General features: G+C 41.4%; 1 protein-coding gene across 3 annotated transcripts in view; it reads right to left on the bottom strand.

The window, feature by feature from the left end:
• The window catches only part of TNS2 (tensin 2), a 104,673-nt gene that overhangs the window by 2,420 nt on the left and 82,425 nt on the right, over nt 1-19,828 (bottom strand). For all 3 annotated transcript variants that reach the window (XM_075199156.1, XM_075199158.1, XM_075199157.1), the window contains exons 19-28: nt 11,049-12,234; nt 8,377-8,948; nt 8,193-8,279; nt 7,220-7,351; nt 7,045-7,134; nt 3,477-3,554; nt 2,049-2,126; nt 1,144-1,309; nt 990-1,058; nt 878-907 (exon numbers count right to left, since the gene is read on the bottom strand). In XM_075199156.1, the coding sequence (XP_075055257.1) occupies nt 878-907; nt 990-1,058; nt 1,144-1,309; nt 2,049-2,126; nt 3,477-3,554; nt 7,045-7,134; nt 7,220-7,351; nt 8,193-8,279; nt 8,377-8,948; nt 11,049-12,234 (2,488 nt within the window). The remainder of the gene's footprint in view (nt 1-877; nt 908-989; nt 1,059-1,143; nt 1,310-2,048; nt 2,127-3,476; nt 3,555-7,044; nt 7,135-7,219; nt 7,352-8,192; nt 8,280-8,376; nt 8,949-11,048; nt 12,235-19,828) is intronic.

Raw genomic sequence — 19,828 nt, 5'->3', positions numbered from 1 at the left:
CAAGTTTAGGAGATGGTCCTGGCACTTGCTGGACGTCTTGGGCACCCTGAAGCCTTCTTCATATCTATTGAACCTCTCTCCTTGAAGTTCTTGATGATCCAATAAATGATTGATTTAGGTGCAATCTTACTAACAGCAATATTGCCTGTGAAGCCCTTTTTAGTGCAAAGCAAATGGTGATTGCACATGTTTCATTGCAGATAACCATGGTTAACAAAGGAAGAATAATGATTTCAAGCACCACCCTCCTTTTAAAGCTTCCAGTCTGTTATTCTAACTAAAGCAGCATGACAGAGTGATCTCCAGCCTTGTCCTCGTCAACACTCTCACCGGTGATAACAAGAGAATCAATGACCTGATGTCAGCTGGTCCTTTTGTGGCAGGGCTGAAATGCAGTGGAAATGTTGCTTTTGGGATAAAGTTTATTGTCATGGCAAAGAGGGACTTTGAAATTAATTGCAGTTCATCTGATCACTCTTCATGACATTCTGGAGTATATGCAAATTGCCATCACAAAAACTGAGGCAGCAGACTTTGGGGAAAATAATATTTGTATCATTCTCAAAACTTTTGGCCATAACTGTAGATTTCAGATATACATATAAATGGAGAATTGGGAAGGTGTCATTTCATGTTACAGTAAATGCAATCTGCATATGTTTAATAAGAATTAGCCCATTTAAAACAAGATAGAGATGAAAAGTAAGTGTGTTTTTTGGTTTCAATGTATGCAAGAGAGCAGTATATGAGTTAATGCTACCTGCAGTATGCACCCAAACACTGTATATACCGTGGGGCTTATTTAATAACAAGAAGCAAAGATCAGTGATGTGGTCTAACCTACAGCAACCAAGCACAGCCCACAAATCATACATACTTTGACGTTGTCCTGTCTGGATTGGTCCACCTGCAATGATATTAGATTATAGTAAGTGCGACGATGCATTACAAGTACTGTGTAACTGAAGCAGACGTTTGTAATGAGGTACCTGCGATCCTGGGGGTCAGCATTGCAGAATGTTACACTGGAAATAGGATAATGTCGTCTGAAGAACAGCCTGTATAACATAAACACATTACACCAATACAGGGAACGCTAAGCTGTGTCATGCAGAGGAAAGTAGTCTCTGGCATATAACTCACTTGCGCTGGCTGTCGGTCAGGGTGATACCCTGGTCGGACACCTTGAAATGGACAGTAGTTGCAGTAGACCTGGGTGGAGTCAAGATGGCGCTGGAAGCCTTAGAAACAGCTTGTGGGCCTGTCAGAGATTCGGTATCCACAGAACCAAGGTACAGGACACAGCAGGCTGGAAGAGGAGATATGCAGATAGATATGGTAACAAATCACTTAAATTAGCCCAATGATTTACTAAAACAGTATTGTACTCCTCCACACAACGGTATCTTTAGTACATTCATGTTTTATTTCTATTGATCTTTGTTATTGAAGAGTATTTCTATAACTACGACTGTATTTACCAAACAGGAAATCTGGCCACAATTTTAAGACTGCTAAGGTCAGTGGGTTGTGTGTGTGTATAAATATATATATATTTTATATTATTTTGTGTGCTGGGTTTATTATGAAATGACTGTTCAATTTTAACTATTGCTTTCAATTATTCATAAGAATTGAAGACAAGTTTGTAGAAATGTAAGTGATCCAAATACATATATTTGGATGTGTGCTAATACTTTTATTATTCTTAGCTTCTTGGTGACATACACTGCTCTTCATATATCCAGTATGTACTGGTCTCTCTGCCTTTGTTTGAAATACGGAGAAGAGGGTAAAAAGTTTAAGGACATTAGCACGTTGGGGTGCATAGGTTCCAATTTAGGGCATTTCTAATAACCCTTCAGCTATCAGAGGCTGCACAAACCTTATTATAGCACCTAAAAAGTTAACCAATTTTTTTTAGAATGCTTTCCATTCAATTATAATGAATTCCTGATCTTCGCTATATTGTCCAATTTGTGCCCATGTTAACAGGAGTTAGTGATTCCACACTTTGAGGAACATACGTTTCATAGGACAACCCATACCCGCTCCTTGTCGCAGTAAGTCTGCCGCTGTGCTCATGTTTGTGGGAACTGCAACATCCAAACACTGCTCCGTCAGATCTGTACATGGGAGAGAAGATACATGTCCATATGTAGATATTTCTATAGCCCGAACTATAGTTTTATATTTTAATAACTGAGAAATCTTAATCAATCAATGAACAATTACATTAAAGAGAGAGCCTCGCTCTGGAGAATGTGCAGGGACAGCTGTGCCATTATTGGAGCATCTGTGAGCAAGGACAAATGTACCTTTGGTCTATACTCATGGAGGCGGACATTTTGTCGTCTTAAACTACATTCTCCTGAAAATTAGTTATCAATTTGCTACAAACTAGTAGCATTACTGAGGCATGGGTCACAATGTAATGTAACTAGTATACTTATAGAATGCATTCTCAAGAATACTAGTTCAACCCACAACATGGCTTATTTTCCTGTATGTAGGCCATGGAGTTATCTGCTGCAGTTCCACTGTCTTCATACACAAAAACAGTCCCACAGATTTCTAGAGGGACTGCAGTTTTGTGTGATTTAAAAACTTCAGAAAAACTAAGATTTTTGGAAACTGTCCACAATTGCAGCACGGTGGCTCAGTGGTTAGCACTTCTGCCTCACAGCGCTGGGTTCATGAGTTCAATTCCTCCCACACTTCAAAAACATACTAATAGGTTAATTGGCTGCTATCAAAATTGACCCTAGTCTCTGTCTGTCTGAGTACGTATGTGTGTTAGGGAATGTAGACTAAGCTCCAATGGAGCAGGGACTGATGCCAGTGAGTTCTCTGTACAGCGCTGCGGAATCAGTGGCCCTATATAGATGATGATGATGATGATGATGAATTGTTCGCAATCTGAAGATGGCATTAGCCATTGAAGCCTATTGGTAGAGGTAGAGGGATATTTTCGGATCCCTCACCGCAGCTTACATGCTCTCATCTTAGTTCACACATGCGCACAGTAAATTTGCCCAAGTGACTGAAGAGTAGAGACAGACAGGGCGACTTTTGAGGCAAGTGAAATCATTGCCAGAATAGCCTCCTATCAGATGGGCTGTCTTGGGATAATTTCTTTTATTGAATGGCCACAAAAAATTATTTGTCATTCTTGCAATGACACATGATAACCAACGGGGCAAAATCATTAACAAATATGCCCTAAATGAGTTATTAAAGTAATTTTTAAATTATGTTGGTGGCTCTATAGTCACTTTCTTTCAATTGGCAGCTGACAGCCAGGATATAATACAATAAGTGTGTACCAAGTACTCAGTTTATTAAGATATCCTGAGTATCCAGTACACCGCAAGTGTGATGTCTGGAATGAGGTCAACATTTTGTGTAGCATTAGATAAACAGAAGATCAGTTTGTATGGTTACAGAGGATTAATACATAACCAGTATTCACTCACCTTTGTCAGGGACACGCAATCTGCAGGGCAGAGAGAGAGGGGTGACGGAGTGCTGAGATACCAGTGCTGACAGGCTACCTAAACACATGAACAGAAAGAAGGATCATAGATCAGTTGCCTGTACGCTGTGCATCTTATAGTTACACCTCTTCCCCGAGTCCAAATGACCGTTTTATCGCTCTTCCGGTATCAAAAGGGAACCAGACATGATTAAACCTCTGTGGAAATAGCAGCATTCACTGACCTTGGATAGCAATGATAGACACAGCCACAATGATTTTGTGGTCTCTTCCATTATGATGCTTATATCATTGCTATCCATTGGGACAGCATAGAGATCAATGGATCCATAAGGATCCTCAGGCATTTCTTGTGTGGACAAGCCAGGATGAAAACTACTGCAGACTTGCCAACTCTCCCGAAATATCCGGGAGACTCCCGCATTTTGCGAGAGTCTCCCAGGCTCCCGGGCGAGTGTGGCAATCCCCCGCATCTGGATAATTCTGCCCACTTCCTAGTGAAGTGGGCAGAATTAAGTCCCAAACGCCGTGATTCCCGGTGAATCGCAGCGTTTGGCCCCGCCCCCCGCTGTCAAATGACGCATTTTGCGTCATCACGTCATGGGGGCAGGTCCAAAATGACGCCACTTGGAGCCCCGCCCCCCCGTTACGCCCACCTCCTCTGCAGGCTCCCGGATTTCACCAACAGAAAGTTGGTAAGTATGAACTACTGTCAAATTCTGTATCAACAAATTGTGGTGTAAAATGTAACTGAATTACTTTTAAGGCCTAGAATACACACATCTCAAACAATCAGACTCTCACTCTATTTTGCGCGCAGCGGCTTGATTGATTTTCTTTGCAAATCTGCGTCTCTCTTCCACTCATCACTTCCTCCCATTCCCAGTTACAGGCTACGCTCACTTTGTGAAATTCCCTCCCTCGCACAATAAGACTTTCCTCTTGTCTTCAAACATTCTCTGAATACCCACATCTTCAGGCAAGCTTATAATATTCCTCAGCCGCCCTTTTAACCGCACTAGATTACCTTATTACCACCCTTTACACAGTTCACACAAGACTAGAACCCTCTGAGCCTCTGACCAACATTGCTGTGTGACTGGATCATATGGCCCACTAGGTGCTCTTTAACTCTGCATTGTTTCAAGTACAGTGGAATTATAATAATATATGGCCAGGGAGGCACAATGCTACATATTTGGTGGACCTTCCCCCGTATAATCCCTTTTTGGAACATGGTCCTTGCACTTATTAACGCTGTATCTGAACAACAGGTCACTAAGGATCCCCTGGTTGTTCCTATCTATCCCTGATGAGAGCACCCCATCCAACAAGCTGATCTCTCACATACTGGCTGCTGCCAAATCCCTAATCGCTAAACATTGGAAAGACCCTAATCCTCCCTCCATGCAGGCTTTACGGAATTATATCTGACATATCGCAAGCACGGAGAGTATCACATGCTACCTTCACGACAAATCGCATAATTTTGACAAGCTTTGGGCCCAGTGGTATCTACATGAAAGCCGTAGCTGCTTACCCTCTTTGGCTTCCCTACTCTCTAATAGCACAGATTCTGGGCCGCCTCCAGATCCTCCAGGCTGGGTGTCGTGCACCATGGGTAAGAGACCCATATGTGTTGACGTTTGTTTTTTAATCACATAGGTCATCAATCCTTGGACATGTAGGTTATATTTTTCATTAGTAATAGTTATGGCGATATACGTGCCTTTCCCTCTCCTCTCCCCCTTTATTCTCCCCGCCTCCATCCCTGATCTTTCTCCCCCCCCCCCCACTAGTAAAATTAAAATAAGAGGAGACATCTTGTTGAATTATAATCTTCTGTTTTACTTGCCGTTTGTATTTTTTATGCTGTTTCCTCTTCTAATAAAGAGTCTTAAAAAATTTAAATCCCTGATGAAGCCACATTAAACCGCAAACTGGAGTATGTTCCTATAGCAGTTTTGCCATATTTGAAATATAAAGTAAAGTATGGGGTGGATGTTAAGGCCTGGAGAAAGTTCATGTCACATTGTTGTCCCAGTTTTCATTTCAAAATGATGAGTCCTAACTAAAAGTAAATTCAGGCTGTGTATCTACCACTCCTCTGACTGCGTGCTGCCATATATCCAGTCATTTCTACACCTGACCACACCCACAATAACTTCACACCCCACCCCAATATCCGCACACAACACTTGACACTAGACCACGCCCCAAATAAATTGTCATTCATCGCTTCACGTTTACATTAAACAAATACAAAGGCAAAATCAAAGTATATAGGATTAGAGTCCCTTTAAATTATATGATTGTCAGTCATGAAAATAACTTGTGAATGATTTTAATCTTGTCAACAAAATGTTCTGCTATTCACCAGTACAACAGTTTTATGCCAGCACAAACAAATGCACTCTCTTGTTTACTGCTTAAGAATGGCTGTAACTGATAGGAATAAACAGCCAATATATATCTGACTAAAGAGTATTTTGTCTGGAGCAGCAGACCTCAATAATGATTTGTACCAACATCTGTCTGAGCCACAAAAATCTCATCAAGCCGCAGAACCAGGAATGAAAAGCGGCCCACGCAGGCATGGCTGAGAAACATGAGGCCAGACAGAAAACCTCTACAGCACAAAGAATTATGACTGGACAGCCCAGTCTACACCACTGAAATACAGGATCTCTCATTCATGTTTACAGACCGCCAGGACAGATTAACTTGTGCACAAAAACCTCAGAAGAATAAATCAGGGGAAGCAGTAGTGGATGAGGCGAACGCGGAGTCCTTGCTGCTAGGGAAATCGCAACTATAGACGTACATTGGTAGAAGAGGCAGATATCTAAGGATTACTTTTACTTGTGTTGCAATACAGTCTGCTTACCCTCTGTAACAGCTAAGTTCTACTGCTTTTCCTCTATCCTCCTTGTTTGGTATTTTGGTAATTAGTCTCTCATACAATTAGTAACCCAGCTTCTAATTCTGGGGCCTCGGCTTACCATTATTATAATATGACATTATTGGCTGCCTCCCGTTGCCCAGCTTAATAGATGGGCCACAAAGCAATGCAAAAATGACAGCTCCATTCAGAAGTCTGGCACATATATTATTATTTGATACATGGAATATGGAACAGTATAGTACATGAAGTATGCTTAAAGAGCTATCCACTACCAGACACCCCCACCCCTCATTTTAACCTGTTCCCCCCAAGAAGCAAATAAGGCAGCTCCCATCAATAGAGGAATATTCTCAATGTGAGCTCACAGTAAAGAAGGACTGAATCAATCCAGTTCTCTTCATTTAAGCTAAATAGGGGGGGGGGGGGAGGGTTCATATTTAGCACTATTAAACCTCATAGTGATCTCACTGTGACTATCTGCTCCCATATTTTGGTAATTGTTGAAATATCAATTGATGTCCCTGGGTAGATAGGTCACAAGGAGAAGGAAGTTGTCCAAGAACGGACACCCACTTTAACTGAATCAACAGTGACAATTACAGAACAAAGAAAAACAAAACAACGGTATCAATTTCTGGCTCACCAAAGTGCGGTTCAATAGGGGAGCCTTTAATCTTCACTCCTTTAGGACCGGTCTCGATGAGAAAATGACGGACCAGCTGCTCTGCAGGATCTGCAGAAAGGAGAAAGTTTGTGTTACATGCAGCATAGCACAAATATTGAGGGGGGATCTAAATGAAATCTTACAACTAAATCACCTTTACATGGCTGTGTCAGCACATTTGGAGGAGGGCTGGAGACTTTCAGTGCCAAACCATACGCCCCTCGAAAAGAGTTGCTGTCCCGAATCAGGAAGAAACCCGGTTCTGCCCCTCTTAATAGGGCAATAGCTGAGAGAGAACGAACAAAAGAGCGACAAATAGTACATGTGAATGTAAAAACACCATTAAACTGAAGTATTACATATTTTTTTTAGACTCATCCATCAATATTTTTTGGAAAACTAATTAGCTTTGTAACGGGACTCAAGCAGCATAGGTTATATTGTAAATTAGTGCAAAACCAGACAAATCAAAAACACACTAACATGTTTACTATTATGATTACATCTTTGAGCCTTATAAACCCTCTGAGCTGATCTATTGGCAATCAAAATGTCTGTAAACAAGCCCTCTTCCAGATATCTAGATAGTGTGAATGTAAACGACAAATCGTTTAAAGAAAAGCAGCATTTTAAGAAAAACATGAGTAAAACTAAACATGTATGTACTGCTTTTAAAGGGGGCGGATGTGCAGACCACAAACAATATATTAGTTTTAGGGGTACAAAAAGTTAAATGAAGGTTCTGCAACCACCAGATGTCATAGGAAAGTAGTTACACTGAATTATATAAATCCAAGAAGGATTTCTGCAAGACGATACTAGTTCACACATAACTTTCTACCACTCAGGGCTTATTCAGGTACCAGCGTAGAAGTGTGATGTACATGTAGTATTGGACCTCGTTGACTATGCAGTGCTCTGAAAGTAGAGTACTACATTGACTGGAGCACTCAAATTGGTCGCTCGCACCTAATCTGTTCACATACTCCTGTGCACCAGAAACATTGCTTTCGCAATCAGCAATTATATGCCAATGAAGACAGACCACTCTTTATTGCATATGGCCAAATGTACACAACAGAGTGAGCTACATAACTGTACATGATATATGCTGGATTATTCATTACCTTGCTCTCTGGAGATGTTTGGCTTATACCAAAACTTAGAGGAATCTTGTACGAAGTTGCCGACTGGAGGAGTATTCTGTTGTCCATCTGAATATTGAAAGACACGTGGAAAAGGTCACCCTTTCAATGCATTCAAATAAAGTTTCAAAATCATAACGTGAAAAGCAGTATTTATTTTACCAACCTTTAGTTGATGAGGGTGATTTGTCTTCCTGGTGTCCATTGGCTCTCCCAAGAGTCCCCGACTTGTCTCCAGTAGCTGGAGTGTGGCACTTTTCAGGTAAGATAGGTGGCTGGGCATTTGGAGGGCAAGGGCTACCTGAATAATAGGCAGTGCTGATGGGAAATGATGGCGTTGGGGAATGAGACAGGAGCTCACACTGACTTCCCATTGGTGATAGTGGAGGACTGGTTGGGACTTCCACACCGTGGGAGCTTATAGGAGCTCCAGTCAGTGATATAGTGATACTTCTCCTCTGTGGTATAACAGAACTAGACACAGGAGCTGGCTGTGGAGGGTAGCTGGTCTCAGTGGGGGCACTATACTGGGCAGCAGGAGAAGATGCTTCAGTGGGAGCAGAAGTAGTACTTAGTGATAGCTGCCTTGACATTTGTTCCATTGTCCTTGTGGTTGGACTTACAGGCATCTGAGGTGCAACCTTTGACACATGAGGCGGGGAAACAGGATGTGAAGTGACTGAATTTACTGCAGAAGTTGTGGAAGCAACATTCACATTAGAAATTGTGACTCCAGGCCTGTAATATGAAAACATATGTTTTTATCAGTCTACTGAAAACATGTGCACAGATCATCAGCAAACGTTAAGAGAACACTGGGAAAATATTACATTTGTGTAAATATATATAATTTGTTACAACTAGGCCCCAATCCAGATCCAAGAGCTGGAGAAAGCAGTGTTAGACGCATAATCACATCTAGTTATTCACCAACATTCAAAGAGGAGAGATTTGATTTAAATGAAATTCAGGGGTTTAACAGTGGCATTTAGCAGGGCTTTCCCTGTTTAGAAGCGGTGGGGGAAGGGTCATGGAGCATTTTTCTTGCCACAAAAGGATTTGATTTCTAAACGTCCTTTGTGCTGGTGGAAACCAGGACTCAGCCAACACTTTGACCCTTCCCGGCAAACTTTATATGGTAGAACACATGTCTAGAGGTACATTGAGCAATGTAGAATGTGGTAGTAGATAGGACTTTGAAGTGATGTTTTTACACTTTTCATCATATCCATTTCTAGCAGGATCACAAAGATCCTTCCAAAATCTGGAATGGAGCTGGTTTGTGAGTGTGCTCTCTGCACAGTGGACAATTGGACAAACTTGCACAAACAGAAATGTGGTTAGTAAATGACCTTTTCTATGTACATTTCAGCTGGCTACACATACTGTGATAACACAGCTGGTATATGGCATCTGGCCTGACATAGCGGTGTGCGCCAAGAAACTTCTGCAATGCCAGATATTAATCCCATTGAATAAGATAGGAACATTGTCGGCCATAATGGGAAATGTGTTGGGAAAGATGACTAACAGGTTGCAATGAAGATGGAAGAGACCCAGCTGCACAAACCCAGAGAAGAAAAGACGGATTTTGACCAACTTGGCAACCAGCAAATGTAACCAAACTGAATGATGGTCCTCTGAGGTCGAGCAGCAGTTGTGCTGCCATCTTTACCAACATTCTAGTGCTATATTATGTATGTTCACAACCATCGTTTTTAAGTGGAAAAAAGACTTTATGTTCAATAAGTGCGGAAAACAACACTTTAACTCGTTTTAAGGAAGTACATATATTATTAGCCAATACCACACATTCTCCTGTCCTAATAAACAAAACTATACGTCAAATCCTATACAATTCTAGCGAGTGATCCTTGTTACGTCATGAAAATCTGTATTACCTTTATCACACCTAATAGCACAGTACATAATGGTGCCCTTATTGAGGGTACAAGTCCCATTTTTAATACTCACAGTATTTTATAGAGAATACCAATAATATAATAAATCAAAGTACATCACCCAGATAATTGAAAAAACATGATAGCACTATTTTGGATATTGGATTACTATATGATGATAAATGTGCCCTATACGTCATATATATATATATATATATCATACCTGCCGTCCAGTCAATTATGGGCTGCATTAAACCATAAATTGGCCTAAGGTAAAGGTTACATTAGTAGTCTACCATGCTCTTATAAGAACGTGTGTTTTATACATACTTGCCTACTCTCCTGGAGAGGAGGGTGGGGGGAGTTGGCAAATGTAGTTTTAACTTCAGTTGTCATGCAGCCAAACAGCTCATGTTTTCAGGATTTCATTAATCATGCACAGGTGACTTAGCCTGCTTGGCTGGGTCAGTAATTATCCTACATCTGTCCACAGACAGAAATCCTCAAATCATGAGCTGTTGGGGAGAGCATGAGGACTGGACTTAAGAAACACTCTTCCAGAACATAAGGAGAACTTGTATCCCAAAAAGAGTGCATTAAGTTTTCTCAAAAAAAAAATACTTTCTTTGTGTTTTTACTGGTTAAAATTATGCTGTGTGAGGGTTTCTTACATGTTTATAATTTGGGAGGGATTTTGGAAAGTAACCTAGGTTTACTATAAGGACAGTTTGAATTATGGTTGAAACATTACGTTCTAGAACAGCAGGGGGCTGAGATATGAGCTCTTGTATAATATGCAGGCTACATTACTTTCAAGTCTAAAGGTCTCTGTCTTGGTGGGTCCAACGCAAATGCCTTTTTTTGCTGCGTTACAACAACTTGAACCCACAAGATATAAACATTTAAGGTAGAATCAGGATAATTTTAATAGACTCACCTGTCTATGCTGGATGGCTGTGCAGGATTGTGTGGGTACACAGGTCTGTTATTTGGTACAGACTGACTCTGGTTACAGGGATTTCTGAATGTTTGTAGAGAGGCATTTTGTATGTGCACAGTGTTGTGCGTTTGGGGGCTTTGTTTGTGAATAGGACTGTGTAATGTAATAGAAGGCATCTGTGTGCGTACTGAGCTATGTGCTTGCACAGTGCTGCCTGAGTGCACAAGTTGACTTTGTGTGTGCACAGTGTTGTTTGTTTGTATACACGGAGTGTCTGTGCAGAGAGGACTGTGAAAATGGATTGAGGTCTGCTTAGGGATATTTGTCTGTGCAAGTGCACCGTGTGTGTGCACAGCAGTGGGTGCCTGAACTGCAGAACTAGGTGAATGTGTGCTTTGTGTGTGCACAGCAGATGGTGCTTGGGTTACAAGACTCTGAGACTGCAGAGGAGAGTGTGGGCTTGGGGCTAGAGCTTGCACAGTAGTGGGTGTTTTTCCTTCACTTTGCGAGTGTACAGGAGAAGGTGGGTGTGTATTGAAGACCTGTGTGTGTACAATATTGTTTGCCTGTGCAGTTTGTTCCGGTGTCGTTCTACTGCTATGTATTTGCGTAGGTCGGTTTTGTATCTGCTCGGCGTTCTGGGACTGCACAGGAGGACTATTTTTTTGCACAAAGCTGTTGGATTGTGTAACATGATGTTGTGTGTGCACCTGACTGTTAAAATGCACATGTGCACGTGGAGGGCTCTGCTTTTGCTGTACAGTTGGACTTTGCGGCTGTGTTGCATGGTCAGCTTGTAGCAATGGTCTGTGTGTCGGGGAAGAACTTGAGTGTCCAAGAATACTAGTTTGTGTTTGAACAGCTGTATTTTGTGTGTGGACAAGATTATGTTGTGCCTGCAATGGCAGGCAGTATGTGTTTATGGGGGTACTGGCATGCACAGGGCTCTGAGGATACACAAAGTTATCTGTACGCACTGCGTTGTGTCCGTGTGTATGCGGATTTATGTTGGTGTGTCCTGAACTTTGACCATTTGCTGGGGTGCTGGTGTGCAGTGGGGTTTGTGCATGAACAACAGAGTTTGTATGTGTAATAGCAGATAAACTGTTTGCAGGTGCTGCAACATTGGGCTTCTGCGGCTGGAAATCTGGCGCACTTCTTTGCACACCATGGTCTGTGAAATCTGCAAAAAGAACAGACCATAGGAAGGCGTTCAGTGTTATTATATAGCATTTTATATTACGCAATCTACTCAAAGCTTTCACTTGCAATTACAACACAATGACATATTGAAAATCACACCCTGAAGTGGATCTGTCACCTACACACAGATAATTTGGGCTGAATTAATTTTCATGACAATGGATTTTATAAGTCACTATAAAGCAGGCCTGGCCTTCCTTTGTCTCTCCAGGTGTTGTGAACTAACAAGCCCCAGCATGCTTTGACAGTAGATGCTGGGACTTGTAGTTATACAATAACTGGCCAGGCCTGCACTAAAGGCTAGGAGACATCACTGAGACACAAGGTACTTTTCCCTCATTACTCAGTCACTAGGTCTTTGTGAATAACAAATAGGCTGCAGTTGCACCTGAGGTGGAGGAGATAGAGAAAGTTACAGTGGTAGAAAAGAGAAAGTGATGGTGTTACTTACAATGGAGGGTCTCTAGTCTGCAGAGCAGTAGAAATAAAGATTTCAGATAATAAAATGCTATAAAGGGGTGGGAGGGTGCATTGCCAGGGGCAATCCTTGCTTTCCAGAAGGGCAAACAAATATTTATCACTTTGTACAAACTTGAATTTTGGACCAGCCCTGAGCTGGCAGAGATCCGGGGGTATATTTACTAAAGTGCGGGTTTTAAAAAGTGGAGATGTTGTCTATAGCAACCAATCAGGCTCTAGCTATTATTTTGTAGAATGTACTAAATAAATGACAGCTAGAATCTGATTGGTTGCTATAGGCAACAACTCCACGCCTTCAAACCCGCAGTTTAGTAAATATACCCCCCAAGTGCATTCCTAGGGGACACTTTACCCAATGTAAAAAAAACAAAGCCTTAATCACAGGATTCATTTAATCCAGTGGTCAGGGAACAGGGGTAAATTACCCCAAATGGGGTAAAAATGAAATTCCTGGGGGTAATGCTGCCGATTCACATGCTGTCAGTTGGATTGTAGACCCCTTTAAATGTGAAATTGCTGTTGTACCAGAAGAGCCTCAAGGGTAGGCAGAGGCACTTCTTGAGCTTCGATGCAATAATGAAGCATGTATTGCATTTGAAAACAAAGCAGATCTGTCTTATTTTTAGATGTCAACAGCTGCAAAGGCATCAAAATTGCACATGGGGAGGCAGTCAAAAAGTTGCTGCCTTTTCCAACAACCTACCTTTGCGAACAAGGATTTTTCACTCTAACGAACATAAAAACAAAGCAGAGAAATTGATTGGACGCTGAAGACTGTATCCAAATTGCTCTGACATCAAAATGCCCCAATATTGATGCTCTCGTATTAAAAATGAACTAACATCATTTCTCCAAAACCTGAAGTTTTGAAGTTGAAACTTTCAAAGACTTTTTTTGAATAGATTCAATAAAATTTTGAATTACAATCATTAATAATATATGATTTCCTTGCTTACAAATCAAGGGGGTAACGTCGGCGTATCTAAATATATTTGGGGGTAAAAGGTAAAAAAGTTAACTGACCCCTGATTTAATCCATAAATTAAAATAAACTGAGTAATATTTTAGGAGAAAAACATTAAACATTTTATTTTATTGTTCCGCCCTGGGCACAGTTGCAGTTTGGGGAGGTGTGACCTGAGAGTCTGTATGCTGGGTGGACCCATCCGCCGGGCAGTGGTACTAAGCACTGTGTTTTGCGATGTGAATCCAGTACACTTTGTAAATTATGTTCACTGTGTGTTGGTGATTGTTAATGTAAATGATGATCCAAAACTAATAATCTAACTTCACTACTAAATGATGGTCTCTCTCTAACTTGTAACACCTGCTCATTGGCGTGCAATCTTTCCTCAGCCGCATCACATAATTAGAGGAAAATGTATAGACTCAGACAAAACCGTGAAGGAAAATGTCCTCTTTCCATGAGCATATTCCATCTGGCTTAGTACACAGTAAACTGAAGATCATGGAATGTGTAGGTTCTGCAAGTTTAAAGTGTCTCCAAGACACTGCTGTGGAGATAATACTAAACAAACTTGAGTGCTGTCTTGACTGGGTAAGGTTAATCAGGGTGGGAGCTGGAGTAGATTTCAGAAAAGTGTTCTATAATTTCTGCCCATAGGACTTGTAAATGATCTTGGCAGCCCAAGGATGCGTCATTACATTCTCAAATAAATAGGTTGAGGGATTGGCAGTAAGAGGAAGCATGTGGGAAAAACTAGAGTTTTCTGCAGTATGTTTCAAAGACTACATGGTTTCTTCGACAAACCCTTTAATATAAAACATATATAACCTCTCATCTCTGAATGTTCTCTTAATATTGAAAATTTCCACCCACACGCGAAAATTCAGTCTTGGGTGGAGTATCGCAGCAAAAACCTGGTTTTCAAAATGTAACTTAGTGGGTGGTTGGGATTCTGGATCTCGTGCAGGCCCTCTGTGCATACATCACAGGCTCTCTGTGGCTCCCTTTCTGAAGAAGGACAGGGTTGGAAGGAGCGAGGGAGGTACAGCGAATATCGCTGGAGTCTCGTCACTTCTGTCTTTTTTCTTAGATAGATAGTGTTGTCCACCAACAATACTGCATGAGTGAAGAATTCGAGCAGAGAGGCGGTGGAGTTATTATTATTTAATACACTACACTGAAACCTTAAAGCTCAGTCAGACACAGTTACGTGAAGCTGACCCTATGGCGTTGATAATGCTTCTCACTACACTGTATATATTGCACATATTTAAGGAACATTTTAATCACTAAGTTCTGCTAATAATTGGTGGAAATGGTGGGAATCAGACAGATATTTCACACAAATGAAGATATATCTTTCTCATTTTTTACTTCACAAAGCATCCCCTGCCAACCCTAGGCTGACAAACCTCACTGAAACATAACTTATTCTTAGATTAAATGTCTGCTTTACAGTGGTTGTGGGCAACTCTTCTCCTTCTTTTTTGGTTCAAGACAGAATCCAGTAAGGGCTGCAATAAAACTTAACAGTAAAATAAATTGAATGTACTACAGGAAAAGAGACACCCCATTGCAGTCATACCACACCTATCAAAATTGTTAAATTCAGCTCCAGAGGGGGCATGACATAGGGGGCATTATATAGGTGGCATATCATGCCCCTCTACTGCATACTTACTACCTTTTCTATTGTGCCCTCCATGAAATCTCAGAGGGGAGATGAAACTCAACTGCAGAGTGGAGCAGATCATCAGAAATTGCGTCATTCATCATAAATGACGTCATGAAGATTCCCATCTTGCTCCAATAGGAAGTGGACAGGATGCGGGAGAATGGCCTGCTCTCCCGGGAGTCTGGGAGACTTGCCCAGAGTTCTGGAATCTCCCGGATAGTGGGCAAATATGCTCTGTAGCAAATTCTCCCTCCCCATCTCTATAACACATTTCTTGCTCAACCATCCCTTGTAACTCTCTTCCCCCACCCGTGTAACATTTCCCACCCCTCTTTAGTAATACATGCCCCTTTCAGCTCTATATATAACATTTCTATCTCGTCTCTCCCTTGTAACACATTTACCCACGGATGTAGCAACACACAGTGTAAGAATTAGCGCTGCTGCAGGGTGTATAGCCGCTATGGGGCTAGGAAGTGAGGAGATGCCTGTAGACACCTCACAATGTAAACAGTGGTAATTTCACCACTGCCTGCACCCACATTCATCTAAGAGCCTGCGCAGTGACACACAGAGTTCACTAAGCATGTGCAGGACCACATTACGTAACTCTCAACTGTCCCGATATTGGCGGGACATCCCTGTTCGTGGGCTGCACACGGGGCAGTGCTTAACAGAAAGTGGATTGAGCTTTACCTAAATTTTCCAAGTTGTGGGCGGGGTTTTGGGAGAAATGGGGCCAGGGCTTATTTTGCCCTGATTTGTGATTCTAAATGTTGGCAGGTATGACATTAACCATTCAGATTTTGCTCTGGGGCCTAGCGATGGCGACGTTCCACCCCTGACGAAACATTTCTCCTTTCTTCATCACTTCCCTGTAACACATTTTTCTGTACATTACTTACCTGTCCTGTCGTGAGGGGGCTCCCAGCCAGAGAAACTTTAGACTGATTATGTCTCACGGTCGGGGACTAAGCTCTGCAGTTGTATAGGGACAGTCTGGCAAGCCCATTCATTCTGATTGACTGACAGCCTGACCTCAATACCCGGGTCCCGCCCATTTGTCACTGTAAGACCTGGTACAGGAGAGGTGCAGGGGGACCCAGGGCAGGAATACTACTGTATCACTTCTGTCCCTGCCTCCCGGGTGCCCCTGTATCTGTCCTGCTTCTCCTGTGTTGTGCATCAGTGTTTCATATCGTTCTCCATAACTGCCAACATTGTAATATATTTCCCAGGGACACTAGACAGCTGCACCAGTGCCTCCATGCCGGTTACTCCACATACAGTCTCCAGCAGGTCATGTTTACTGAATTTAATAATAATGCACTTTTTTGTATATTAAATAGACCTTATATTATTAATGTCTAAAGTCTAGAGAGCAGGGTTTCCCAAACCCAGTCCTCAGGGCTCCCTAGCAGTGCAGGTTTTCCCTATCGCCTTGCTGGAGCACAGGTGTATTCATTACTGACTGACACATTGTAACAGATCCACAGGTGGCCCTAATTATGTCTCATGTGATCCGGAAAAACCTGCACTGTTGGGGAGCCCTGAGGACTGGGTTTGGGAAACCCTGCTAGAGAGTAACAGAATATGACAAAAACATGCAACAAGAATAATAGTTGATCAATATTCAAAAAAAAGGCACATTTCCAGGTACACATTTTTAAAACCTGGGGATTTCCCTAGAAAGTAGGGACAGTTGTCAACTATGCATTTTCCTTGCTCCATACAGCAACAGCACGCCTCTGTCCAATATAACTGCAGTCCATTAAGAACTGGTGATGCCAGTGAGGCGTTATTAATAAAGAAGAAGGATTAAGATGTTGATATGAAATCTAACACTGGGGTTTTACAATTAATATTGACCTTGCTCAGGCCAGCAAATATACTACACACCAAATACAATCCACATATAGTTCTGGAGTTATACATTATTAGATAAAGGATATCTCCACTTACAAACTTATTTTCCGCTAATATACCGTTTGGGAGAATTCTCTGAACCACCACTTCTGCCACGGACAAGAAGCATAGTGATGGAGGTGAATGCTGCTGAACGGTGGGGGTCCCTAGGGTGTGCATTATGACTGGTATGTAGAGGTCTGGTGGGCAGTGATGGGGGGGTGGGTGGCAATCAGCAAATCTAGGATCCTGTGGCTTAGCCCTAGCCATTATGTTTGGGTGGACAATATATGCTGAACTGTGTTTTCAGAATCCATGCCAGGTTTTTATGCAGGCCGCTATTGGCAATCTACAGTAGTTTTTGTAATCGTGCCAAAGGGAACAGAGCTTCACTGATCTTGTAGTAGAGAAATAAATGCGCAATGGTTTGGCAAACCCTTATGCTTGGAAAATACATTTCTAACTGGACTCCGACACTGTGGGGAAAGTTAAGAGAGGAAATTTCCAGCAGTCATGTTAGCTGGTTTATGGAGTAAATGAGCAAGCTGCTGACTCACCACAGAACCCCCTCTTAACTCTGATACCCAGTATATCAAAATTGAGTGATTTCTCCTTTTATGCAGAATTATAATGTAACCACTAATCTCATACTTACACTGCCTTGTGAAAGAATCTGTACTGACTCCCATGTATACCATTCCCCACCTCTTTCATCCTATTATATATTATAATAGCCATACCTCCTAGTTATGCTTATGCACTAATCCCTTCAGATTATTGGTTTTAAGAGTGGTACTTTGGAGGAGGAAATCTTGCTCTATGGGCACAATACACAGGCCTACAGTACTTTACATAACCGCAACTAACCAGACAACTCATTCATGGATTAGGATCTTATTTTGGCCTGTAGACTAACTGGTGGAAAGTTCTAATTGTTCCATTACACTCTCTAACTTTAACCTATGCTGACTCGGCTGCTTCCTTATATCTGTATTGGGCTACTTAATTTAAATACAGTTGGAATCACTGTATATCTTGAAACTAAGGGCCTCATTGATTAAGGATCTTAACTGAAGAAACTTCTTATTTCAGTCTCCTGGACAAAACCATGTTACAATGCAAGGGGTGCAAATTAGCATTCTGTTTTGCACATAAGTTAAATACTGACTGTTTTTTCATGTAACACACAAATATCAACTTTAAATTTCAGTGTACAAATAAGCTATCAAGTATTTGTGTGCTACATGAAAAACAGTCAGTATTTAACTTATGTGCAAAACAGAATGCTAATTTGCACCCCTTGCATTGTACCATGGTTTTGTCCAGGAGACTAAAATAAGAAGTTTCTTCAATTAAGATCCTTAATGAATCAGGCCCCAAATTCTTAATATCCAACCAGTCAATGATTCTTTTACTACTTTATTCTCCATGTGGTATGAGCTGATTCTTAAATTAATGGCTTTTGTGAGCATAAAGCAGATTTCAGTACATATTCTGGCAACATATTTTACACAACTTGTTATAGCTTCAATGGATAATGTGTGGTCTCACTGCCAAATACTGCAAGTATAATGATACATCTGTTTTCATACTAAATTTGCATTATTATAAATAAATGATGATGATGATTATTCCTAACTATTGTTCTTAGCACTAACCGTATTGAAGGAGGTTTTCTCCATCTCTTCGCCTTCCAACTCTCATTTATCCATTTGTGGTTTAGCCCATAACTTGAAGCCCAAGTCATGTAGTCAAGGGAGGCTCTCTCCAACTATGTGGTGACCGTTCCCATTTTCTTCCTATACCCTTCTACAGCTACTTACGCAACCATGGAAAGCTGTGTGTAGCCCAGGATAATTGTAATCTCTTTCCCAAATGTTCCCCTTTGTTATAGCACCATGGGCCTGAGTCATTAAGGAAAGTAAGGCTAAAAAAGGAGTAAATGTTCTCCAGGACAAACCATGTTACAATGCAAGGGGTGCAAATTAGTATATTATTTTTCACATCAGTTAAATACTGGCTGTTTTTTCATGTAGCACACAGATACTTGATAGCTTTATTTTTACACTGAAATTTAAAGTTAATCTAGGACATGCCCTATCCAAACTATAAATCTGTCCCCACAATTTAAATTTACCTCCCTCTCCAATGCAACATGATTTTGCCCAGGTGCAAAGTTATTCCTTTTTTATGCTTTACTTTCCTTAATGACTCAGGACCCATATTTCCAAGATGTTGGGCTATGCATACAATCAAGTATATTGGCAGTATTCCTATTAATGACTCTTTTTCATTCTTCTCTCAGTTCAGTTTATGTTCCTAACCAGATGCTTATCCGTTATCCTGATAGCCTGCTTTCTCTCCTTTCAAATCTCCATTGTACTATCCGGGAATATTTGCTATTTTAATCACTTTAATAGAGTCTGAAGCACCTATTTGACCTTGCTCCAAACTCAAACCCCCATCATTTGAAAATGCCTTGTTAAGCTGGGTACACACTACACGGTTTTCGTCCAATAATCGTCTCAATCAGCCGACATACGACCG

The sequence above is a fragment of the Mixophyes fleayi genome, chromosome 2 (genome assembly GCF_038048845.1).
Source record: "Mixophyes fleayi isolate aMixFle1 chromosome 2, aMixFle1.hap1, whole genome shotgun sequence".
NCBI lineage: Eukaryota > Metazoa > Chordata > Amphibia > Anura > Limnodynastidae > Mixophyes > Mixophyes fleayi.
Note: the sequence above shows the minus strand (reverse complement) of the source record. Positions and strands in the feature narration are given on the sequence as shown.